The sequence below is a fragment of the Podarcis pityusensis genome (genome assembly GCF_964106645.2).
Source record: "Podarcis pityusensis genome assembly, chromosome: 2".
NCBI lineage: Eukaryota > Metazoa > Chordata > Lepidosauria > Squamata > Lacertidae > Podarcis > Podarcis pityusensis.
In genome coordinates, this window is record NC_138029.1 from 119,715,379 (window position 1) to 119,740,984 (window position 25,606).

A 25,606-nucleotide genomic window follows, 5' to 3' on the forward strand; every position below is an offset into this window, starting at 1 on the left:
TTCTCTGTTTTCAGCCACTGGGCGTTTCCTTTCCTGGAAATGACTCAAACTCACTGACCACGTGATCTTTATTATTATTTTTTATGTCTCCAGGTCTTTGCAGTTGCTGAATATTTTTCAAGTAGCAGCGAATGCTGCTTCCCCATTTTGATAGCTTCCCATGCTTTTCATTACACACCCACACAAACCTAGTAAGTTGTGGTATTCATACCGTAACATTTTCATTCATAGGCTTCCTTGTCATTTTTGAAGTGGAGAAAATCTGCTGCTGCCCTAAATGGATAGCAAACGGGACTTGATTCTGTGAAGAAAACTCCGAAAAGTCTTCTTGCTAATTTTAACTTAATTCGTTTTTAGCATGCTGGCAAAGAATTTCAGATTGAAACAGAGGCTTTCAGCATTGCCAACCTGGTGCCCTCGGCTTGCTTACAACTACAACTCCCATCCAGTGGTGGCGCATATGCCCAGGGTGGGCAGACTCCCGAGGGGGTTGGGGTGCGGAGGGTGCCCTCCCAGGTGCGGGATGGCCGTTCGCACCCACCGACCCCACTTCCTTCCTCTCCCCTTCCCGCTCACCTGCCTCCTTCCCGTCCTCTCTCCTGCCTGCCTCCTCCAGCCGGAAGCGCAGGGCAGGCAATGGCGCTTTGCTCACCCGCAACTCCCACGCCTACCGCCAGCCGTCGGGTCGCGGGAAGGGGGAGTTGCTGTGCTGCTTTACCAGTGGCAAAGAAGCTCTCCCCCTTCCCCCGATGGCTCACGGTAGTAGTGGGAGTCCGAGTTGCGGGCAGGCGGCACACTGAATGTCACCCCCCTCAGGGATGACACCCGCGGCTGTGCACCCCCCCCCCCGCTCCCACCTTCCTCCGCCAGTGCTCCCGACATCCCTGGCCAGTACATCTGCAGGTATGGTTGGCAAGGCCCCCTGCCTGAAGACCCTGCAGAGCAGCTGCCAGTCAGTGGAGGCAATATTGACCTCGATGGACCAATGGGCTGGCCTGGCAGAAGGCACCATCTGCATGGTGGCCCCCCAGTTATGGGGCTCCTTCCCTAGATATGAATTCCTGGTACGGTCTTGGCTATTATTATTCATCCATATCACTGCACAGTGTGAAGTCTTCCTATATTCCTGATAAAGTGTGGTCCCTTGCAATGGCTGAAAACCTGGAGGAAGAGAGGTTAGATAAAAATCCTGGAGAATAAGACTTTGGATGGTTATATGTCTGCCTCCGTGGTTTGAAGCAGGAATCCTCCTGAATAGCGGTTGCTGGAGACTCTAGAAGGGGAGCGGATCTTGTTCCCAGGTCCTGCTTAAGCGTTTCCCAGACACATAATGCTTTAAAAATTGAAATATACTCAGAGTCGAGGGTGGATTTCATGCTCTTTATTCAGCTCATAGTGGTGAGGAGGAATGAAAGTTCCCCCCAAATATCTGCTTTATATACATTATTTACACAATGGGCTGCACGTGGTTGGCTAATTCCGGGATTCTCCTGTGGGCCAATCAGATTGTGGATTCACTTCCACCTGGAGCTGGATTGGGTGGCTCCTGCGGACCAATCATACTGTTGCATTGTTCTAGGACCAATCAGACATTTTGGATCCTATTGTTCTAGGACCAATCAGACTGCTGCATTTTGGATCCTATTCAACTCAGTACATAACAAAAATGTTTTTGTTTTCACCATCACCCGCAGGTCAGAGGAGAGAGATCAAGATGGAGAATTCCCACCCAGGGGAAGCTGTGCCAGAGGGAATGTCCCAGGGGAACGTTCCTTTGTTAGGTGAGATTGCAGACCAGAAGCGTGAGTCCAAAGGATACCAGGAAACAAAGGAATACAGCAATCTCCCAGAAGTTCCCTTTAGTGAAAAGCCCCTCTCCTCAACTTATGGGAGGAACGGCCAGCACAGTTTGGGTCCTGGGGAGGCTGAATGCCGAAGAACACCCCTATGAATGTCCCGTGTGTGGGGAGAGCTTCCAGCGAGATTCAACCCTGGCTGAGCACCAGAGGATGCACATGGGAGAAACCTACATACAGCAAGTGTTTTGTGCTGTGTAGGTTCCTATGATGTAAGGCCTGCTAGCCTGCTCCCTAAAATATCACTGGTTTGCTCATTACTATATACAGTAGTACCTCGGGTTATGAACTTAATTTGTTCCAGAGGTCCGTTCTTAACCTGAAACCGTTCTTAACCTGAAGCACCACTTTAGCTAATGGGGCCTCCTGCTGCCAGCGCACGATTTCTGTTCTCATCCTGAGGTAAAGTTCTCAACCCGAGGTACTACTTCTGGGTTAGCGGAGTCTGTAACCTGAGGTGTTTGTAACCCAAAGTGTTTGTAACCCGAGGTACCACTGTCTAGGGTGCCTACATTCTGCATGGACTGGTTGTGTGGCAACATGGAGCATGCAGCTGCAGACTGCAGTGCAGCTCAGTTGAATGTCAGTCAAGCTGTTGTGCCTGTTATCTAATATTAAAGAGTGCTTGTAGATGAGCAGGCAGCATGGACTTGTCATGTGACAAAGACGCATGAGAGCAGAAGCAGCAAAGCAGGCTGGGAAGTGCTGGGACTGCACAATCATTTGGGCCTACTAAAGTTATTCAGGCCTAACTGCTAACTCCCCTTCATGGATCACTGCCTTGCCGTGGCAAAGGGGCTTGAATAACCCAGAGAAGCTATGAGTTGTGCCATACAGGGCCACCCAAGATGGACAGGTCATAGTGGAGAGTTTTGACCAAATGTGATCCACCTGGAGCAGGAACTGGCAGACCACTCCAGTATCCCTGCCAAGAAAACTCCATGGACAAAGACAACAGGCATATAAAAGTTATGACGCTGGAAGATGAGCCCCTCAGGTCGGAAGGCGTCCAACATGCTACTGAGGAAAAGCGGAGGACAAGTACAAGTAGATTCAGAGCTGATGAAGCGGCTGGGCCAAAGCCGAAAGGACGCTCAGCTGCAGATATGCCTGGAAGCAAAAGGGAAGTCCAATGCTGTAAAGAAAAATATTGCATAGGAACCTGGAATGTAAGAACCATGAACCTGGGTAAGTTGGATGTGGTAAAAAATTAGATGCCAAGAATAAATATTGACGTCCTGGGCATCGGTGAACTAAAATAGACGGGAATGGGCGAATTCAGTTCGGATGACCATCACATCTACTACTGTGGGCAAGAATCCTGTAAAAGAAATGGAGTGGCCCTCATAGTCAACAAAAGAGTGGCGAAAGCTGTACTGGGATGCAATCTCAAAAATGATAGAATGATCTCGATACGAATCCAGCGCAAACCTTTTAACATCACAGTAATCCAAGTTTATGCACCAACCACTGGTGCTGAAGAAACTGAAATTGACCAATTCTATGAAGACTTACAACACCTTATAGAAATAACATCAAAGAAGGATGTTCTTCTCATTATAGGGGATTGGAATGCTAAAGTAGGGAATCAAAACATAAAAGGAACAACTGGTAAGTTTGGCCTTGGAGTTCAAAATGAAGCAGGGAAAAGAGAACAAGCTGGTCATCACAAACACTCTTTTCCAACAACACAAGAGACGACTCTACACATGGACGTCACCAGATGGGCAACATCGAAATCAGATTGATTATATTATCTGCAGCCAAAGATGGAGAAGCTCTATACAGTCAGCAAAAACAAGACCTGGAGCTGACTGTGGCTCAGATCATCAGCTCCTTATAGCAAATGTGACTCATTCTCCTTATAAGTAGCAGCCATTTTCTCTCAGCGTTCTCTGTAAGATTTCAGTCAGAGTCAGTCTGCCTCAGTTGTGAGCAGAGTCAGTATGTAATCTCAGTCAAACTGTTTGGAACCATGTTGTTTATGAAGAAGTTTACAGTCATACTGTAGAGTCGTGGGTTGACATAGCAGCCGGCACAGCGATTTCTTCAAGTAGCTCTTTATTATGGTAAGCTGGAATAGAACTGACTGCGGACAGCTCAGCCGGCCTGTATTTATAGGCAGCCGGCTGTCAACATTGTTACCACAACAGCCCAGAGTTCCCGCCTAAAATAACTGGCGCGGACCTGAGTGAAAACTATCTACAGACCTGAGTGAAAACTATATACAGTATCCCCCTGTTGGCCCAGGGTGAAACTACACTACATAACACCCCTCCCCACCGAGATAAGGCGTTAGTTACAATCGTAATGGTTTCCTTATATACAGCACTACGCGTAATGGTTCAATTAGGCACAAAAGCATATCGGTTACATTTCCCATACTTAGACCAACAGTGATACCTGTCCAACAACATAGTCCTTTAAATGAGTTGGGCGCTTGGAAACTCTGCCAGACCGCCGGGGGCTGGTAGCCAAGTCCGGAGGGCCACACAGTTCTCGCTGAGGCTGTGGTGCGACCCTAGGTGGCGTTGGAACCAACTCCCCTGGATCCGCTGCTGTGAGTGGAGCCTCCGCAAGTGGAGTGGTCCGAGTCTGTTCTGAAACGGCTTGGTTCGGCTCCACGCTGGCAGTTTGCGAGGGAGGTGTAGGTGGGGCCTCGCCATCTGTACGTGTCTCTTCTGGAGCCGCCAGCGCAGTTGGGGGCACCTCGGTAGTGTCCAAGTCCCCAACCCTGCGCCTAAGCTGGTCTATGTGCCGTCGCCACAAGCGTCCGTCTTCGAGTGCCACCTGGTACGAGCGAGGTCCAGTGACTCCCACTACTGTGGCTGGCACCCAAGGGATGTCCCCCACATAGTTCCGGGCAAAGACCTGGTTTCCTGGGACAAATGACCGTGGTGCGTTGGCACAGCCTGGGGGTTCAGCCACGGCAAAGTCTGGGTGTAGCTGGTCGAGCGGTGACCTGAGGCGGCGGCCCATAAGCAGTTCAGCAGGACTCCTCCCTGTGGCCGCGTGAGGGGTGATGTGTTGCACGAACAAGTATTCGGCGACCCGCTCATGCCAGTCTCCCCGGTCCAGGCGCGCCAGTGCCTCTTTTGTCGAGCGCACCATTCTTTCCGCTTGCCCGTTGCTGGATGGATGAAAGGGTGCCGTTAGGGCATGGCGGATGCCCAGTCCCAAAAGATATCGCTCAAACGTGCCTGACGTGAACTGCGGTCCGTTGTCAGAGACAAGGACATCAGGATACCCATGCGTTGCAAACAGGCCTCGCAGCACCCGGATGACAGCTTCAGTAGTGGTGGAGGGCATCAGGGCGACCTCCAGCCATTTGGAATAGGCGTCCACCACTACCATAAAGGTCCGGCCGTGAAAGGGGCCAGCCAGATCGATGTGCACCCTCGACCAGGGTGTCTTTGGCGTCTCCCAGGTGTGTCCCTTAGCTGCCGGTGGTGCAGGCCTCGACTCCTGGCACGCTTGACAGGCGGACACCCAGGCAGTGATGGCATCGTCCATATTAGGCCACCAGACGTAACACCGAGCCAACGCCTTCATTTTGACAATTCCCGGGTGGCCAACGTGCAGAGCCTCCAGGACGCGCTGACGGAGTCCCTGGGGAATCACGACGCGGTCTCCCCACAGCAGACAGCCGCGATGAGCTGAGAGTTCATGTTGTCTGGTTGCGAAGGGCTGGAACTCCGATGCAAAGGGCCCTTGTGGCCACCCCCTCCACACCCAGTTGAGCACCCGGCTGATGGTGCGATCCTGGGCAGATGCGGAGGCCACAGTGGCAGCCGATACAGGCGCTGCCGGAAGATCCTCAATCAGAAGGAGCGATGAAGCTGGAGCCGGGTCTTCCACAAATGCTGGAAGAGGGCAACGGCTGAGGGCGTCGGCATGGCCCATCGATTTCCCCGGGCGATGGATGAGCCGGTAGTGGTAGGCAGCCAGGAAAACAGTCCATCGCAGCATGCGTGGTGAGAGGACCGGTGGAGTTGGACGATCACCGGCGAGGAGGCCCAGGAGTGGCTTGTGGTCAGTGATGAGGTCAAAAGTCCTGCCATAGAGGTATTCATGGAACCTCTTCACTCCAGCCACAAGTGCCAATGCCTCCTTGTCGAGCTGGCTGTAATTCCGTTCCGTCGGAGATAGTGTCCTGGAAAAGTAGGCGAGCGGTGCTTCTCTTCCATCTGGAAAACGGTGACTAAGGACAGCCCCGATGCCAAAAGGTGAGGCGTCGCAGGCAAGGACCAGCGGCCTGGATTCACTGTACTGTACCAGCACACTGTCTGAAGAAAGGAGAGCCTTGACCGCGTTGAAGGCCGCCGTCTCCCGATGACCCCAGGCCCAAGGCGTCTTAGTGCTAAGGAGTCGGTGAAGAGGCTCAGCCACTGTGGCTTTGTGGGGCAGGAACATGTTATAAAAGTTCAGCAGCCCCAGGAATGCCTGCAACTCCGTTTTGTTCTTTGGAGTGGGGGCCTGCTGGATAGCGCGGATCTTGGATGTGGTTGGATGAAGACCGGAGGCATTGATAAGATAGCCCAGGAACTCTACCTGTGGAACGGCGATCTGGCACTTCTCCCTCTTTACCTTGAGCCCGGCCTCCTGGAACCTGGTCAGCACGGCACGGAGGCGCTCGAACAGCTGCTGGTGTGAGTCTGCAGACACCAAGACGTCATCAAAATATGGTACCACGCCTGGAAGCCCTTGCAGGAGACGCTCCATAAGGCTTTGGAAGATGCCAGGAGCCACACTCACCCCGAACTGCAACCGGCGGCAACGGAATGCCCCCCGGTGGGTGACGATCGTCTGGGCTTCAGCAGTGGCATCATCGACTGGCAGTTGTTGATAGGCTTGGGCAAGGTCCAGCTTAGCGAAGACCTTACCCTCACCCAGGGAATGCAGCAGGTGTTGGACAACAGGAACCGGATAAGCGTGCTGCTGAAGTGCCTTGTTGATCGTGCACTTGTAGTCAGCGCAGATTCTCACCGACCCATCTGGCTTGACAGGCGTGACGATGGGGGTTTCCCACTTTGCGTGGTCAACCGGCTCCAAAACTCCTTGGGCGATCAGTTTGTCCAGTTGTTCGTCCACCTTAGCCTTGAGAGCAAAGGGAACCCGGCGTGGCTTTAGCTTGATGGGGGCGACTTGTGGATCAAGGCTAAAGGAGATGGGCGTACCTGTATATTGGCCCAAGGTGCCGTCAAAAAACCTCGGCAAAGTCTTTGACCAGACCCTCAGTCTCTGCATTAGAGATGCAGTTGATGCCGGTGACTTCCAGGCCGAGGGCATCAAACCAGTCTAGCCCTAGGAGGCTTGGCCGCTGACCTTCGACCACCACCAACCGGAGCAGGCCCGAAAAATCCTTGAAGGCGATCCGGAACCGGCCAACGCCTACCACGGGAATGTCGTTTCCCTGGTAGTCTCTCAGGTGGACGCGGTGAGAGTCGAGTTGCCTTTTGGACACTCTGGGTACCAGTCTTTTGATGGTGCTCCATGACACGATGGACAGGGCAGACCCGGTGTCGATCTCCATGTCACATGGAGCTCCTTCAATGAGCACCGTGACGTTCAGCTTGCGTCGCGTAGGCGAGTCGGTTTGGCCAATCGTGGTTCCAGACGGGCAGCGGCAGTTGGTGAGAGCGAAACAACTTTCCTTGGCAGACTGGAGTGAAGACTTGGACTTGCGAGTCGATGAAGGGGGGGTGTCAGACGGAGCCGATCGGCAGACCTTAGCGATGTGGCCCCTTCTGGAACACTTCCTACAGATGGCGTCTCTGAATCGACACTTGGCACGGGAATGGTTGCCTCCGCAGCCAGCACATTCCGGTTGGCCCTTGGACTTCTTTTGGAACTTCCTGCGCTCCCGCTTTGTCTGGTGCACGTCATCGTCTTCACTGGAGGATGCCTCCTCACTGCTGGCCTCTTCATGATGCACCGGAACTGGCTCCCTAGCAAGACGCGGGCTGCTGGACTTGCGGATCTCCTGGGCGGAGCGTTCAGCAGCTTCTGAGGCCACAGCCTCCTCAATGGCTTTCTGTAGCGTGAGGTCTGGCTTGGCTAGGAGGCGCCGTTGCAGATGGATGTCCCGGACCCCGCAGACGATTCGATCCATCAGGGCATCGTCTAAGTCTCGGAACTCACAGTGCATTGCAGCCTGTCGCAGGGCGGTGGTGTAGTTGTTGATTGACTCCCCCTCTGCCTGGTTCCGGTGGTAGAACGCATGGCGGGCAGCAATCTTGGACGGCTTTGGTGCGTAGTGGTTGCGGAGCTTCTCTTGGATCGTGTCCCATGGTGTTGCCTGGACTGCTTCAGGCGCAACCAACGCTCGGGCCGTCTCAAACACCTCAGGCCCACAGAGGCTGAGGAATAGGCCCCGCTTCCGATCCTTTGATACTGCTGTCAGCTCGTTGGCTTGGAGGTAGCAGTCGAACCGAGCGAGGTAGGAGTCCCATGATTCAGAGGCTGGCGCAAACGGCAGTAGAGGCACAAGTGAAGCCATGATTCCGATGCCGGCGTGAAGGGCGATGGATGGAACACAGTGCTCTAGCCAGAACAGTCAGCTCTGAATTGGTTCTGCCCAGTGATTTCGCTCAGTGATTTCGCTCTGTGATTCAGCTCAGTGATTCAGCTCAGTTCAGAGGCTGGCCGCATCTGGCTGTGCTCTGATGTCCATCCATCCCACCTTCGTCGCCAGTGTAGAGTCGTGGGTTGACATAGCAGCCGGCACAGCGATTTCTTCAAGTAGCTCTTTATTATGGTAAGCTGGAATAGAACTGACTGCGGACAGCTCAGGCGGCCTGTATTTATAGGCAGCCGGCTGTCAACATTGTAACCACAACAGCCCAGAGTTCCCGCCTAAAATAACTGGCGCGGACCTGAGTGAAAACTATCTACAGACCTGAGTGAAAACTATATACAGTATCCCCCTGTTGGCCCAGGGTGAAACTACACTACATAACACATACTTCAAGTTAAATGTGCTTCAGGTTGAACGCTTTTGGGTTGCGCTCCACAGCAACCCGGAAGTAATGGAATGCGTTACTTCCAGGTTTTATCGCTCGCACATGCGCTGACGGTCAAAATGACATCACACGCATGCGTGGAAGTGGCGAATCGCGACCCGCACACGTACAGATGCATGGTCGCGGGTTGCGTTCGCTTCAGGATGCGAACGGGGCTCCGGAATGGATCCTGTTCACATCCTGAGGTACCACTGTATTTTAAATCAGTAAAGCTCTAATTCTTTCACTTAAAAACTCTGCATTATTGATTTACGCTGTGCATCAGGACTAAGGGTATGAGTCTTATGCCTACTGATTGATTTCATGTAATATGTAATTTATTCATTTTGATCCCATTATAAAATTACTTTAGAAAAATATTCATCTTTATTATTTTGTAGGCCTATATTATGATTTACTAGTGCAATTCCCTCTTATCCCCACTTGCTATAATACTATATATAAATATTATAACTATATTAAGTATCTTACTTACAGTTTCTAAAATGTCAACCAGAAGTTACAAAAGTGGAGACCAAAAGAGGAAGGAGAAGCAGAAAACTGAAGAAGACCTTAGCAAATGACCAAAATTAGATAGACAGATAAGGGGCCTGAGGAACCCAAAGCCTATACCACAGCGAGTCGTCCCATTCCTGATACAGAACCTGGTACATCTAGTTCTATAGAATCTGCTTCAATGACTGAAGCAAGAAATATTCAGATTGACCAACCAGAAAGTAGTACAAGCACAGAAGATTTAACATCAAAATACAAACAGAATGGTGTTGGGCTATGGGGTGATTTAAGCAAAGATGACATTGTATATTGGGTAGAAAAAGGTCCGTCAGAGTCTCAGCACTCAGATGGTTTATTTGAAAAGTCAGAGGTCTTTTGCAAACCAAGACAGATATTTTTCAATGAGCTTGTTCTATCCCAAACGACTAATGGCGAAAAATACTGCAGAGAATGGTTAGTATATTCACCAGAAACTGGTCATGTATACTGTTTTGTGTGCAAGCTCTTTTCAGATTCTTCCACACCATTATCATCAGATGGATTTTCTGATTGGCGCAACACCTATTTAGTTCCAAGTCATGAAAACTCTGAAGACCATAGAACAGCTTCAGTAGCATATCTTACAAGAAGAAAACGTGGCTCAACAATTGACTGTCAACTAGCAGAACAGATACATAATGAACGGCAGCACTGGAAACATGTTCTTGAATGAGTTGTTGCAGGCATAATAACTCTGGCAGAGCATGGTTTACCTTCAGAGGAGATGAGGAAATATTTGGTTCTCGAAGCTACCAACATGAGTTTGACCAAACTGCGGGAGGCAGTGGAAGACAGGAGTGGCTGGCATGCTCTGGTCCATGGGGTCACGAAGAGTCGGACACGACTAAACGACTAAACAACAACTTGAACTTATTGCAAAATTTGATCCTTTTCTAGCAAACCATATAAAAGAATTTGGAAATGGAGGCTCAGGTGTCACATCCTACCTTTCTAAAACAATATGTGATGAATTTACCCAAGTAAGAGGATCAATTTTAGAGGATTTAAAAACTGCAGAGTGCTTCAGTTTATCTGTCCTGTCCCATGTTGATCAGCTCACTGTTATTATAAGGTATGTCTCACCAGATGATGGGCTCCCTATGGAACATTTTCTCACCTTCCTAGAGATGGGTAGCCTGTTAGGATTCTTGCTCCATGTTTGCAATCATGGGATTGTTGTCTATCACATGACGGTGTATGTTTTCATTCCACAGTGTGGGAAGTGACGGAGACAGGATGTTTTGTACTACTGTGTTCCGTGATGTGGGACTATTGTCCTTTGTTCTTTGTCGGCAAACTAAGGCCCGGGGGCCGGATGCACCCCCCCGGCTCATAAATCCGGCCCACGTCGCAAAGCCGGAACCCGCCGTGAAGCCAAGACTCCCGGTGATGGCAACGGGAGGAAGAGGCCGAGCGGCGGCAGCTCTGCCACTCAAACACCTGGTTTACCTCAGCAGCGTTTGATTGGCAGAGACGTCCCCGCTCCGCGCTGAGGTAAACCAGGGGCAGGTTTGATTGATCACCGGGAGTCTTGGCCTCTTCCCAGGGAATCGTAGCTCTCGGAAGGGAACAGGGGTGCCGCATAACAACCCTCAGCACTGATAACGGAAAAATACCAGGGGGAATTTTAGCCAGTGCAAATTCTCCCTGCAATCCAAAGACCTGCATGGACCTCCGGGAATCCTTGAGCAGCCAGTAGGCGATCTTTATTGAACAATACCGTTGCAACAGCATCCCCTCGATGCTGCCCAAAATAGAGCTCACCCTGAACAATGGTGTGTTGGGGGTTACACCCCTTCTGCTTTGGGCAGTCCCTTTGTCAGGGTGCCTCCTCGAAACATCAGGCATTTGTCACAAGGTAAGATGGCACAACAGGTGACTGCATTGCTTTAAAATTCCAGTTTGTATCTGGACTGGATTTGACTTGACTCTGCCTATGTCTTGCTGTTTCCAAATATATGTAATTGGCTTTTAATTGCATCCAGATATGCAATTTTAAAGCTGTTTTTATATACACAATCATTTTGTATATGTTTTTGTGGCATGTTTAATCAGGAACGCCTCATGGGAAGAGATCCATTAAACAAATAATAATCAAGTGGCCCTCAGTCCAATTTCATGTGGCCCTCAGCTTCGTTTCATGTTGGTGAGAAGGAGGGGGAGATAAGGTAAAGACAAAGGAGAAAGGGGGGCTTATCCACCAGCACCCTACCCACCCCTTTGACGTCAACGCACCCACTTTCAATTCTGGACCCACCCACCTCAAGAACATGGCTTTTCCACCCTTAGCTCCCTTCAGATGTGTAAAACCTTGGACCATCAATAAAGGAGCAGCAGAAATCAGGTGTAGGGAACTTTTGGTCCTCCAGATGCTGCTGAACTACAGTTCCCATTGGCCGCAGCCAGCATGGCCAAGGGCTGATGGGAGATGTAGTTCAGCAACTGCTGGAGGACCAAATGTTTGTCCTCCCACTATCTGTGTCAATGATCCTTCTAGACTCCAGACCTAATTTTGGTGAATGCTGAAGACACACCTTTTTGCCCTGGCTTTTGGCGCCTGTATATTTTAAAGACCCATCTTATTTTCGTAACTTGTTTTGAATTGTTTTTGATATTGCATTTTAATGGCTGCAACCCTCCCTAGGGCTGCGGTGTGAAAGGCAGGTAATAAATTGTTAATACAGTGGTGCCCCGCAAGACGAATGCCTCGCAAGACGAAAAACTCGCTAGACGAAAGAGTTTTCCGTTTTTTGAGTCGTTCCGCAAGACGAATTTCCCTATGGGCTTGCTTCGCAAGACGAAATGTCTTGCGAGTTTGTTTCCTTTTTCTTAAAGCCGCTAAGCCGTTAATAGCCACTAATAGCCGTGCTTCGCAAGACGAAAAAACCGCAAGACGAAGAGACTCGCGGAACGGATTAATTTCATCTTGCGAGGCACCACTGTAATTAATTAATTAATTAATTAATGATGATGATGATAATAATAATAATAATGATAATGATAATGATAATGATAATAATGATAAAGCCTCATCAGAAGCTATTTCCCTACACATCCTCATGACTGTCAAAGAAAGGGAGAGAGAAAAGGTGGTGGCAGCAGGAGAGGGGGAAATGGCCCCTCGCTTTTGGCTTCGCCCAACACCAGGTCCTTTTGGGTGGGCCTTGACATGAAAAAGGTTGCCACCAGCCCCTGAAACACACCACCCAGACAGAAAACACGAGACAGGAAGTTTGGAACTTATTTATTTGGAAGGAAAGGTTTACTGGACGCCCCTCTTGGGCTCAGTTTGTCTACAAGTCACCTCCTTGGTGGTTTTTCACATTTCCACTATGGGTCAAATGTTAACGTGCTGAATATCCATACAAACACCCTTTGCCCCGTAACCACCTTCCAAGCAATATTGTCCTGTTCCTTACTCCGTCGCTCTTCAAAGTATCTCCTCGCACAAACCCTCTTTCAGCCTTCCTCAAAAGTCAGAGCACAACGCTAAGAAGCCGCACTACGGGTAAGGTTCAAACCACATGCTTAGATGTTGCTGAACTACAACTCCCAACACCCCAATGCTTGCTGGGGCTGATGGGAGTTGTAGTTCAGAAGGATCTAAATGCGCGCCCACCTGTGGTACTCTTAAGCTGCCCCTGCCTCAGCCAATCTATCTCGTCTTTCCGTTATGGGTTTTGTGCTGACCTACCTTACAGGATTGCTGTTAAGATAGTCTGGTTCACGTGTCATTGCCAAGCCAAGCCATGACTTAGCTCTGCGTTTCCCCAACTTGGGTCTCCAGCTGTTTTGGGACTGCGACTCCCATCATCCCTAGCTAGCAGGACCGGCGGTCGGGGATGATGGGAATTGTAGTCCCAAAACAGCTGACTCAAGTTGGGGAAACACTGGATTAGCTTGGATGTGTGGACTCTGGGAGAGGAGATTGCGGCCACTTTCCTTATCCTGTTTGCTTGGCTGCTGTTCTAGACTGAACTTAGGTTTTCAAGCAGAGGTTGCCCTGGATGCTTCAGTTGAGATTCTTGCATTGCAGGGGGTTGGACTATAGGACCCTTAGGGTCCCTTCCAGCTATATGATTTGATGATTGTAAGCCGTAGCTTAGCTTAGCACTCCATCCCAACCTGGGCTTGTGGGTCTAGCTTGTCCAAACTACAAGCCGTAAACCACAGGCCAAATCATGGTTAGTCTGAACCATGGCTAGTTCAACCATGACCCCTGGTTTGGGGGACACGCCAAGCCAAGCTTAGCTCAGCACAGCGGCAAATTATTGGGCGAGGAGTGAGGCGTCCCTGGGAGCCTGTGTGGCTTGGCTTCGTGCGATGTGCAAACTAGGGTCCTGTACGAGAAGCGCTTTCGACATTTTGGTGGGTCAGCAGCCACACGCACCCTATACATTTAAAGTGCTACGATAGCACTTCAAGCAATCCTGGCTTCAAGCAGTTCTGGGAGCTGTGGTTCTTTTAAGGATACTGATGAGTTGTTAGTAAACCCTTGGTCCCCCTCAGAGAGTTACAATTCTCTGTGGTTTAACTATTTCTGGACTAGCAGAGTCTGTAACCTGAAGCATCTGTAACCTGAAGCATATGTATTCTTGAGGTACCACTATAGTAACTTGAAGTCTGCTGTAAATAATAAACACAGCTATAAGTAACAAGTTCCTGGTTCCTGCTTCATACATCCTGCCTGCTTTCAAGAACTCTGCGTATGCTCTGCTAAGGTCTGGCTAAGGTCCTGCAACAGGTCAAAGTTGCAAAACACCAACATGGTCGCCTTTGCCACTGTATTCTGCTCTGGTCAGACCTCACCTGGAGTACTGTGTCCAGTTCTGGGCACCACAGTTCAAGAAGGACACTGACAAACTGGAACGTGTCCAGAGGAGGGCAACCAAAATGGTTAAAGGCCTGGAAACGATGCCTTATGAGGAACGGCTAAGGGAGCTGGGCATGTTTAGCCTGGAGAAGAGGAGGTTAAGGGGTGATATGATAGCCATGTTTAAATATATAAAAGGATGTCACATAGAGGAGGGAGAAAGGTTGTTTTCTGCTGCTCCAGAGAAGCGGACATGGAGCAATGGATCCAAACTACAAGAAAGAAGATTCCACCTAAACATTAGGAAGAACTTCCTGACAGTAAGAGCTGTTCGACAGTGGAATTTGCTGCCAAGGAGTGTGGTGGAGTCTCCTTCTTTGGAGGTCTTTAAGCAGAGGCTTGACAACCATATGTCAGGAGTGCTCTGATGGTGTTTCCTGCTTGGCAGGGGGTTGGACTCGATGGCCCTTGTGGTCTCTTCCAACTCTATGATTCTATGACTGGACTTAACCATCCAGGGGTCCTTTACCTTTTTCTTTCTTTCAAAGGCGGGAGCTCACCCCTTCACTGGGATTCAAACCTTTTTACCTAGCATTGATTCCTCTTTACACAAACTCCCCCTCTCTCTTTCTTGACCTTCCCCTTCCGGCCCTAACTTTTCCTCGCCGCGTGGATTTTCAGGTGCGTGATGAGCGTCGAGCGGAGGCGGAAGCGCTTCCCGCACTCAGAGCACTCGTACGGCTTCTCCCCCGTGTGGATCCTCAGGTGCCCGGCCAGGAGGGTGCTGACGCCGAAAGTCTTCCCGCACTCCAGGCACTGGTAGGGCTTTTCCCCCGTGTGGACCGCCTGGTGCCGGATGAGCTGCTGGCTGACGGCGAAGCCTTTCCCGCACTCCAGGCACTTGTAGGGTTTTTCCCCGGTGTGGACTCGGCGGTGCGTGATGACCTGTGAGCTGTTGCAGAAGCGCTTCCCGCAGTCCGGGCACTGGTAGGGCTTCTCTCCGGTGTGGGCCCTCTCGTGCCGGATGAGGTCCGAGCTGATGCTGAAGCCCTTGCCGCAGTACGAGCACCTGAAGGGCTTGAGGCCCGTGTGGATCTTCTGGTGGTTCTTCAGGTGCGAGCGCTGGCGGAAGCTCTGCCCGCACTCGGCGCACTGGTAGGGCTTCTCGCCTGAGTGGGTCCTCTCGTGCTCAATGAGCTGCGTGGTCACCGGGAAGCTCTTCCCGCAGGCCTGGCACCGGTAGGGCTTCTCGCCCGTGTGGGTCCTCTGGTGAACCACCAGGGTGGACTTGGAGCGGAAGCTGCGCCCGCAGTGAGGGCACTTGTAGGGCTTCTCGCCCGTGTGCACCCTCTCGTGGGCCAGCAGGCCCGTCCGGCGGCTGAAGCTCTTCCCGCAAACTCCACAGGTCGTCTCCCGCTTGCCTCGGGGAGGTTTTGGCTGGTTCGCGGGTTCGCCGAGGTGGGCAGAGGCATCTCCGCAAGCGACGTTCTCCTCAGGGCCCTTTCCCAACTTCCTCTTGGGTCCAGGCTGCGTTGAAGGAGCATCTTCTTCTTCCTCTGTTGTCAGTAGGAAACGCCTTCCTTCCCCCTTGTCTGGCAGCTCCACCGGCTCTGAAATTTTCACCTGTGAATCCTCCATTTCTCTCGTCTGTCTGTCATCTGGGAGTGAAATAATAATAATAATAATTTATTATTTATACCCCACTCATCTGGCTGGGTTTCCCCAGCCGCTCTGGGCGGCTCCCAACAGAATATTAAAAACCCTATAAAACATCAAACATTAAAAACTTCCCTAAACGGGGTGGCCTTCAGAGAACTAAGAGAGGTCCATTTGGCAAACTGTTTCCCGCTAGTAGCCTTGTACGCAGGGCTGCTCAGGGATTCTTACAAACAAACACATAAAATCTGGTCTATTCTTAAACCATGGATTAAAAACAGTGCAGTTATGAAACGTTTGTGGTGCCATCTTGAATCAAAATGGCACCGGGTCGTCTGCAAACATACATGGAAGCCTCCTCCTGGATCTCAGGAAATTTGGTTGAAAATATAACGCAATGCTAAATGATACTAAATTATAAAAATAATATTAATATATAATAAAACCGTAAGTACTTGGCAATCGTGATTAGTAAATTTTATGCCATTTTACACACATTTTGCAAAGCAAGCAAAACTGAATTACATTAATCCCACCAAAATATCTTTTGAAGCCCCAAGTCATGTTACAACTTTTTAGCACCCCTGATTTGGGGGGAGGGGGAGGTTGAAAGCTGGAAAATTCAACGTGCCCTATCAGCACACCTACCCATGCAGCTGCCACCCCTGTTGCCCTCCTGCTTCACCTCTGCATCCGGCTGCTTCTCTCCTGTCTCTGAAGGAGCCTGATCAGCTTCAAGGGGATTCACAGGCATCTCCTGCTGGTAAACCCCCTGGAAAAAAAGAGAAGCGAGGATTTCCATCACAGGGCCAATGAGGACCTGGTGATACAGAGTTGTTGCTGCCTCCTCTGTAAATACATCTTTTAAAAACTGCTTTTATGTCCCCTCCAGACTGGTGTATTTGCATTTAAAGCACAGGACTCCCCCACCCCCCCCCACACCCAGAATTCGCCCCACCTCACAGGGCTACAGTTCCCAGCACTCTTGACAAACTATAGCTCCCAGGATTCTTCAAGAGAAGTCCTGTACAGTGGCACCTCGGGTTACAGACGCTTCAGGTTACAGACTCCGCTAACCCACAAATAGTACCTCGGGTTAAGAACTTTGCTTCAGGATGAGAACAGAAATCGTGCTCTGGCAGCGCAGCAGCAGCAGGAGGCCCCATTAGCTAAAGTGGTGCTTCAGGTTAAGAACAGTTTCAGGTTAAGAACGGACCTCCGGAACGAATTAAGTTCTTAACCCGAGGTACCACAGTACTTGAAACAGAAGTCGGATTGGATGAGCTTGAAAGGGATAATAATAATAATAATAATATATTATTTATACCCCGCCCATCTGGCTGAGTTTCCCCAGCCACTCTGGGCGGCTCCCAATCGAGTGTTAAAAACAGTACAGCATTAAATATTTAAAACTTCCCTAAACAGGGCTGCCTTCAGATGTCTTTTAAAAATAGGATAACTGCTTATTTCCTTCACATCTGAAGGGAGGGTGTTCCACAGGGTGGGTGCCACTATCGAGAAGGCCCTCTGCCTGGTTCGCTGTAACCTCACTTCTCACAGCGAGGGAACCACCAGAAGGCCCTCGACGCTGGATCTCAGTGTCCGGGCTGAACGATGGGGGTGGAGACGCTCTTTCAGGTATACAGGATCGAGGCCATTTAGGGCTTTAAAGGTCAGCACCAACACTTTGAGTTGTGCTCGGAAACGTACTGGGAGCCAATGCAGATCTCTCAGGCCCGGTGTTATGTGGTCCCAGCGGCCACATTTGTGGACCCTGCCACATTTGTGGTGTATTTATACTGGACTGCCCACACATCATTCCCAATTTACTAGCTGTTCTGCTGCCCTAATGTCACTGTGCTATTGCTGACCGGAAGGGATGCTCCTGGGCTACAACACAACAAAAGCGGCACACCCACACCCCAACATTTGCAGTTTTAAAAATCGTTACCAAATTTATTAAGGAAGTTACAGGCCATGCGTGGATTGGAAAGGACGCAGCATGTTCACCCACAAAACATTTCCAGGTGCAAACAATAATCTCGCTTTCAGGCTGAGGGAGCCGGCGTTTGTCCACAGACAGCTTTCTGGGTCATGTGGCCAGCATGACTAAACTGCTTCTGGCGCAACGGAACACCGTGACGGAAGCCAGAGCGCACGGAAACGCCGTTTACCTTCCTGTCACAGCGGTACCTATTTATCTACTTGCACTGGCGTGCTTTCGAACTGCTAGGTTGGCAGGAGCTGGGGCAGAGCCAGTGCTTTTTTTCTGGGGGGATGCAGAAAATACTCCTAAACTTTTTGTGAATGTAAGTTTAGCCTCATTGAGGGGCAGTATTTCAACATGAGTAGGAAAATGAGAGTACCCCTAAACATTTTTTAGAAAAAAGCATTGGACAGAGCACTGGGAGCTCATCCCGTTGCAGGGATTCGAACCACCAACCTTCTGATCGGCAAGCCCAAGAGGCTCAGTAGTTTAGACCACAGCACCACCCGTAAGGCGGATTCTGTGTCACCGCCCCAATACCTTCCAGAGCACAAATCATCATGAATGCATAAGAAAAAGAGTTACTGTATTTTTCGCTCCATAGGACGCACCTGGCCATAAGGCACACCTAGTTTTTAGAGGGGGGAATGGAAGAAAAAAAATATTCTTTAAAGGGAGCTCTGAGCAGAGACTGTATGCATCCCAGGCTCTGCTCAGCGCTCCCTTTCACAAGCCGCATGGAGCGTGTGTTTGCAGGCTTTTCCCTGAGGAGGGAGAAGGGCAGTCCATCACTGACAGGTTGCCCTTCTCCCTCCTCGGGGAAAAGCCCCCAAGAGCCGCACACACGCTCTGCGCGGCTCTTTAAAGGGAGCGCGGCTCTTGGGGGCTTTTCCAGGAGGTGGGGGAAGAGACTGAGGGGCTAAGCCAGAAGCTAGAACAGCGAGAGGGAGCACTGCGCAGAGATCCCTCTTGCTGTTCTGGCTTCTGGGATAGCTACGCAGCCTGCATTCGCTCCATAAGACGCACACACATTTCCCCTTACTTTTTTGGAGGGAAAAGGTGCGTCTTATAGAGTGAAAAATACAGTACTTCTCCAAGATGCAATTCTATGGGAAGTGATGGATCAGTGGAATAAAATACATCTGGGAGCAGCCAACTCTCCTTTGCTCTGTTTCTCCATTTTCTAAAGTCTTGTCCAGGACAGATCTGACCTCACCTGCTCCCCGCAACTCCCAGCTTCCCGTTGTCCTTGCAGGAAGCCCTCGGCCAGGGCCACCGCCTGGGCGCAGCTCTCGGGTCCTCCTCTCTTCACCCAGGTCTGGATCTCTGAGGGCAAGATGGCCAGGAACTGCTCCAGGATCAGCAGCTCCAGGATCTGCTCCTTGGTGTGCCTCTCCGGCTTCAGCCAACGGTGGCAGAGGTACCAGAGCTGGCTGCACACTTCCCGTGGTCCCTCGACCTCCTGGTAACGGAACTGGCGGAAGTTCAGCCGCTGCCCCTCCATGGGGACGGCACCCTTTTCCGAGGGATCCCCCCGTGGGTCTGAGTAGCCCACCTCAGAGTCCAAGCAGCTGGAGGCCGGTTTGGCTTCCCCACCGTGGCCTGGGAGGAGTTGTATGGCCTGTTCTCTGCTCAGATCGGCCAGCCCATCCAAGGAAGGCAGGCAAGTCTTTGTGACGTCCCAAGGGGCAGGAAGCAGGAGTGGTGGGTTGCCCCACTTGGGTCTTCTGACCGCCTGCTCCCCACTGCAGCTCAGGAGGTCCTCGCTTTCCCCACAAAGGTCGGTGTGGTGGAGTTTGTGAGGCTCTTCCAACCTGGCTGCCGAATCCTGACCCTCTGGGTCCACGGGGGGCAGAGCCACATCCTCCGGCGCAGACTGGAAACGGAGGCCCAAGGTTGCCGACGCTTCCTGTTCCGTAGCCATTTTTGTGTTCGTCCCACCCAAAACCCACCAAGGAAAGATTCAGTCCTCTCTCAGTCCGCTATCAACGTCCAAGCCTCCAGTCTTGCTGCAATTCCTCAGCAGAGTATGTCAACGAAACTGCTTCATCCAGGGGAACACCGGGCAAGCTCCCCATTCAGACGATGCAGCTTCGGCAGCTGGTACTTTTCCAGATGACTGACAGCAGGGCACTTTTCTCTAATAATAATAATAATAATAAATTTTTATTTATACCCCGCCCTTCCCGGTTCAGAAGACTGGGCTCAACAAATTTAAAACACTTAATTGATGCTACAAAAAACCAGCATAAAATACGGTATAAAACGTGAATAACAATAAAATCAAAAATCGATTTGGGGGGAAGTCAATCCAATAAACATTAGATGATCACCAGGGCTAGCTGGCTAAATTCGTCTTATTTGGGCCAGCGAGGATACCAGGGGAGAATTAGCTGTGGGATCCCAGAGCGGGTAAGGGGAGGGAGAGGGAAGGAAGGGGAATAAAAGATCAGGCTAAGTTCAAATTGAAAGCCAGGCGGAATAGCTCTGTCTTACAGGCCCTGCAGAAGGAAGTTAAATCTTGCAGGACCCTGGTCTCATGGGACAGAGCATTCCAGCAGGTTGGAGCCATCACTGAGAAGGCCCTGGCCCTGGTGGAGGATAATCTGACTTCCTTAGGGCCCGGGACCTCTAAACTATGGTTATTCATGGACCTTAAGGTCCTCTGCGGGGCAGACCAGGAGAGGAGGAAGACAAGAATGTGGAAGGAGAGAAACAGGTAAGGCTGCATCAGAAGAAGTACAGTGTTCAGATCAAGGGCAGTAATAGTACCACTCTGTTCTGCCTTAGTCAGACCACACTTGGAATACTGTGTCCAATTCTGAGCACCACAGTTTAAGAACGATATTGAGAAGCTGGAATGTGTGTAGAGGAGGGCAACCAAGATAATCAAGGATCTGGAAACTAAGCCTTATGAGGAGTGCTTGAAGGAGCTGGGTAGCCTGGAAAAGAGGAGACTGAGTGGAGAAATGAAAGCCATCTTCAAATATCTTAACAGCTGTCACATGGAAGATGGTGCAAGCTTGTTTTCTACTGCTCTGGATTGTAGGACTCAAACCAATGGCTTCAGGTTACAAGGAAGGAGATTCCAACTAAACATTTGGAAAAATATTCTGACAGTAAGAGCTGTTCGGCAGTGGAACAGACTCCCACAAGAGGTGGTGGACTCTCCTTCCTTGGAGGTTTTTAAGCAGAGGTTGGATGGCCATCTGTCATGGATGCTTTAGCTGAGACTCCTGCATTGCAGGGGGTTGGACTACTTAATAATAATAATAATAATAATAATAATAATAATAATAATAATTTACTATTTATACCCTGCCCATCTGGCTGAGTTTCCCCAGCCACTCTGGGCGGCTTCCAACTGAATATTAAAAACAATACAGCATTAGACATTAAAAACTTCCCTAAAGAGGGCTGCCTTCAGTTGTCTTTTAAAAGTAAAATAGTTGTTTATTGCCTTGACATCTGCTGGGAAGGCGTTCCACAGGGCAGGCGCCACTACCAAGAAGGCCCTCTGCCTGGTTCCCTGTAACCTTACTTCTCGCAATGAGGGAACCGCCAGATGACCTTTCAACTCCTTTCCAACTCAAGATTCTATGATTCTAAGGCTGGAAATGAAATATTTTGGTGCATCTCTGAAACTGAGTGCCAAAGAGATGGCAAAACTTACAGGAAGAATTAGAAACCAGGAAGAGGGGGTCTTTTATTAAGAATGGGGAAAGTTTATAATTTTTTTGAAAAGCTATTGTAAACAACTACATACATCGGCAGGATTGACAGAAAACTGGCAGTAAAAAATTGAACTATGGATTGGCAAAGGATTTATAAAAATAAGAGTTATGATAGAGATGCAGAGGGGGAAATCATTACATTAAAATCCACAATTGGGGGGAGGGGGAGGAAGTCAGAAGGTATTATGTGTTTATGTATTTAATTCATTTGCTTATGTAAAATAGAAAATGCAAAAACAAAATTTATACATAAAAAGAAACTGAGTGCCAAAGTGTGACGGGGGGGGGGGGGCAGCATGATTTGAGGCATGCAATATTTATCTCCCTGCAATGAAAGCATTCATCTCCCGACTCCTGCATGTCAAAGGTTTGTCAAAAGGAGAAAGCAAGACCCCTTCCCCCCCTCCTACCGCTGTGGGTCCCCAGATGTTGTTGGACTACAACTCCCATCATCCCTGAGCTCTAGCCTTGCTAGCTAAGGGTGATGGGAGTTGTACTTCAACAACATCTGGGGACCCACAGGTTGAGAAAGGCTGGCTTAGTTGGTAACCCTTTCCCTCCCTAAAAAAATAAAGGCACAGGAGCCCTGCCCAGAATGATGCATCTTCAGCCTGCCTCAAAGGGACTAGCGCCTTTAACTGATGCGTTTGCTTTGTTCCTCCCCTGCTTCTCCCCTTTGATACCTCTCTCCCTGCGCAAAAGGCTCTCACCTCTGCTGCTCCTTGCAGCCATGCAGAATGTGCAGCTTCCTCTGATGGACAGGAAAGGAAAGGAAGGGGCCCGCCCCCCCACCCCCAAAAAACCCTGCTTGGTCCTCTCTAGCACCCGGAACTCTATTGATCCCGGCTCTTAAAGGGGCCGTTCACACGAGCTGTCGCTCTGCTCCAGCACAATGGGTGATGGAGGGAGCGGGGCGAGGAGCATAGCTGTCAACTTTTCCCTTTCCTTGCGAGGAACCCTATTCGGAATAAGGGAATTCCCCTTGATAAAAGGGAAACGTTGACAGCTATGGCAAGGAGGGTGTCAGGACTGGGTGTCCCTGTCCCTGATCTCGGCTCTGCTGGGTGCACAAGCCACCAGGCAGAGGCAGGATTGATGTTTGCTAGGGATCAAGAAATTCCTGAGCACAGAAAGAAAATGTGTAGAGTAACCGTTTAAGTGCAAAACAACCCAAAAAAAAACCCAGCAACGGCGCTGATGAAATACAGCATCTGAGCACGTGCAGAAAGCCGTGCAATCGAGCGAGGCGACAAGGGAGACGACCCGGTGCTGAAAACAGCTGAGATTTAATCAGAGTAAATATTGGATGGACAGGACTGGGCTACGTGAGGAATATTGTCAATTGCAGCCTTTTCAAGTTCAAAGCCCCCTGGAAACATTTTTGTTTTTAAGGGGACTTATATCTGCAAAGACATAAAGATAGGATTGCCCTGTGAGAAAGATATCCACAGCAGAAGGTAAGCAACAGCAACAACAATAACAACAACAACACTGAATTTATGTAGATGTGAGATAATGTTTTTAGGTATATGCTTTTAAATGTTAATCACTTGGAGACTTTTAAATGTTATTGTTTATTATTAAAATGTATTAGTGACTTGCTACCAAAAGGTATCCAAGCGACTAGCATTTATAAACATATACATGAATACAGTATTATTATTATTATTATTATTATTACTGTATTATTATTATTACCTGTCCTTGGCCAGCAGGTCCCAGAGTGGGTTATAGCAATTTAAAATTCAGAATTTAATCATTTTTATTAATTTTCCAATAAAAGACATCCTATTAACATATCCAATAATAATCCAATTAAAATTATATATATATATATATATATATATATATATACACAGTGGTACCTCAGGTTACAGACGCTTCAGGTTACAGACGCTTCAGGTTACAGACTCCGCTAACCCAGAAATATTACCTTGGGTTAAGAACTTTGCTTCAGGATGAGAACAGAAATCGTGCTCCTGCGGCGTGGCAGCAGCAGGAGGCCCCATTAGCTAAAGTGGTGCTTCAGGTTAAGAACAGTTTCAGGTTAAGAACGGACCTCCGGAACGAATTAAGTACTTAACCCGAGGTACCACTGTATTACAATTTGGATTATAATTTGGTCTTTTTAAAAAAATTCAGAATTTAAATGAGCCAAAACAAATTCCAGACTTCCAGGAATAGGGTGGGTTTTCGGGGATAGGGCATATGACATTTTTACCGTATGAGCCAAGCCAAAGGGTTGAACAGATCGAGCAGAGCTTCCTAGCAAGGCCAAAAATGAATGGAAAAAGGAATATACTGTATACAGCTGTGTGCAACAGCGAGGAAAGGGCCTTTCCTGTTGGGAAGCTGCTGCAAGAAGACTATGAGTTGAGCAAGGCTCCTGTTAGAAGGTGAACTGCAATAGCTATCTGCAACGGCAGGGAAAGCGAGTGGGCTGCAAATTATTGCTTGTTGCAATATCTTGCAGTATTCTCAGTTTTTAACCATTTTGATCCGGTTGCCAGGAGCGGCAGGAGAGAGAGGCGGGCAGCCAGGTTGGGTGTGTGTGTCTCAATTATTAGTACTATTTTGATGTTAAAAATAGATGCAGGAGCTCCCTGACTCCAGCTGTCAAATTCTCTCTTAAGAGTGCTCTAGACCACCTGTTTATGGAGCACCCACCCTGCTCAGTTTTGCAGGGAGGTTATTATTAGTAATAATAATAACATTTGGGCATTCGTTCTGATTGCTTGCAGGGAGGGTAGTTGGTTCAAAGCAAGTGTCGTGCCATACTTTCCTGTGCGTTTTCCCCATCGCTTACAGCAGAAAAGTCTGGTCTTTTGGAGAAGGGTTTTTTGTTGTGCCAGACCTCCCAGTCAGCTTTGCACAACTGGAATAATAATAATAATAATAATAATAATAATAATAATAATATTTTATTTATACCCCGCCCTTCCCAGTTCAGAAAACTGGGCTCAGGGCGGCTAACAACAAATTTAAAACACTTAATTGATGCTACAAAAAACAGCATAAAATAAAATGTGAATAACAATAAAATCAAAAATCAATTTAGGGGGGAAATCCATCCAATAAACATTAGATGATCACCAGGGCTAGCTGGCTAAATTCGTCTTATTTGGGCCAGCGAGGAGACCAGGGGAGAATTAGCTGTGGGATCCCAGAGTGGGTAATCTTCATAAAAAGGGGAGGGGAGGGAAGGAAGGGGAATAAAAGATCAGGCTAAGTTCAAGTTGAAAGCCAGGTGGGATAGCTCTGTCTTACAGGCCCTGCAGAAGGAAGTTAAATCCTGCAGGGCCCTGGTCTCATGGGACAGAGCATTCCAGCAGGTCGGAGCCATCACTGAGAAGGCCCTAGCCCTGGTGGAGGATAATCTGACTTCCTTAGGGCCCGGGAATTGGCTGATACGTGATTGAAACCATCCCGCAAATACAGTAAGCCCACAACGTACTCAGGAATTACATTCCGGGGATTGCGCCTAAAGCCCAAATCGTGTATAGTCAAAACACCTTGGGTTCAATGGCGGACACCAGTCCCCTTTAAATTTATATATATATATATTTGCCAGTGCGTAAAGCCGAATTGTATGCAAATTGTAGGCTTACTGTAGTGACAGTCTAGAGTGCCCAGATTTAGAAATTCTGCTGCCCCCTGCTTAATAAATAAGGGTTGATGGAGGAGCAATATTTGGAAGGCCAGAAGTTCCCCACACAGCAAGTGAAGGATGTCAGCAGGACTCTAAATAAGAAATGATGTTGCATTGTGAAAAAATGAAGGTGATTGTATGTTCGGAACAGGAGCAGGAAACCTGATTTTAAGAAATTGTATTAAATTAATTTAAATTGGTTTGATGTGTAATAATTTGGAAAATTAATAAAAATAATTTGGGAGAAAAGAAGTTCCTCACACCTGCCATAATAAATAGGCAATTTTTTGTTGAATAAGCAGCTTTTAGGAACTGCATGTACAGATCCTTTTTTCTTTCATGTGTTCCCCCTCCT

The 25,606-nt window shown here is 49.1% G+C and overlaps 1 protein-coding gene across 1 annotated transcript; it reads right to left on the bottom strand.

The window, feature by feature from the left end:
- Window positions 1-12,640: 12,640 nt before the first annotated feature.
- LOC308469588 (uncharacterized protein) lies at window positions 12,641-23,056 on the bottom strand. Its single transcript, XM_080992267.1, has 4 exons — window positions 22,313-23,056; window positions 19,085-20,008; window positions 16,530-16,653; window positions 12,641-15,883 (listed from the first exon to the last, which is right to left on the bottom strand). Exons 2-4 carry the CDS (start codon window positions 19,790-19,792, stop codon window positions 14,877-14,879), a joined length of 1,839 nt encoding a protein of 612 aa, XP_080848393.1. The 5' UTR covers window positions 19,793-20,008; window positions 22,313-23,056; the 3' UTR covers window positions 12,641-14,876.
- Between the last annotated feature and the right edge of the window lie 2,550 nt (window positions 23,057-25,606).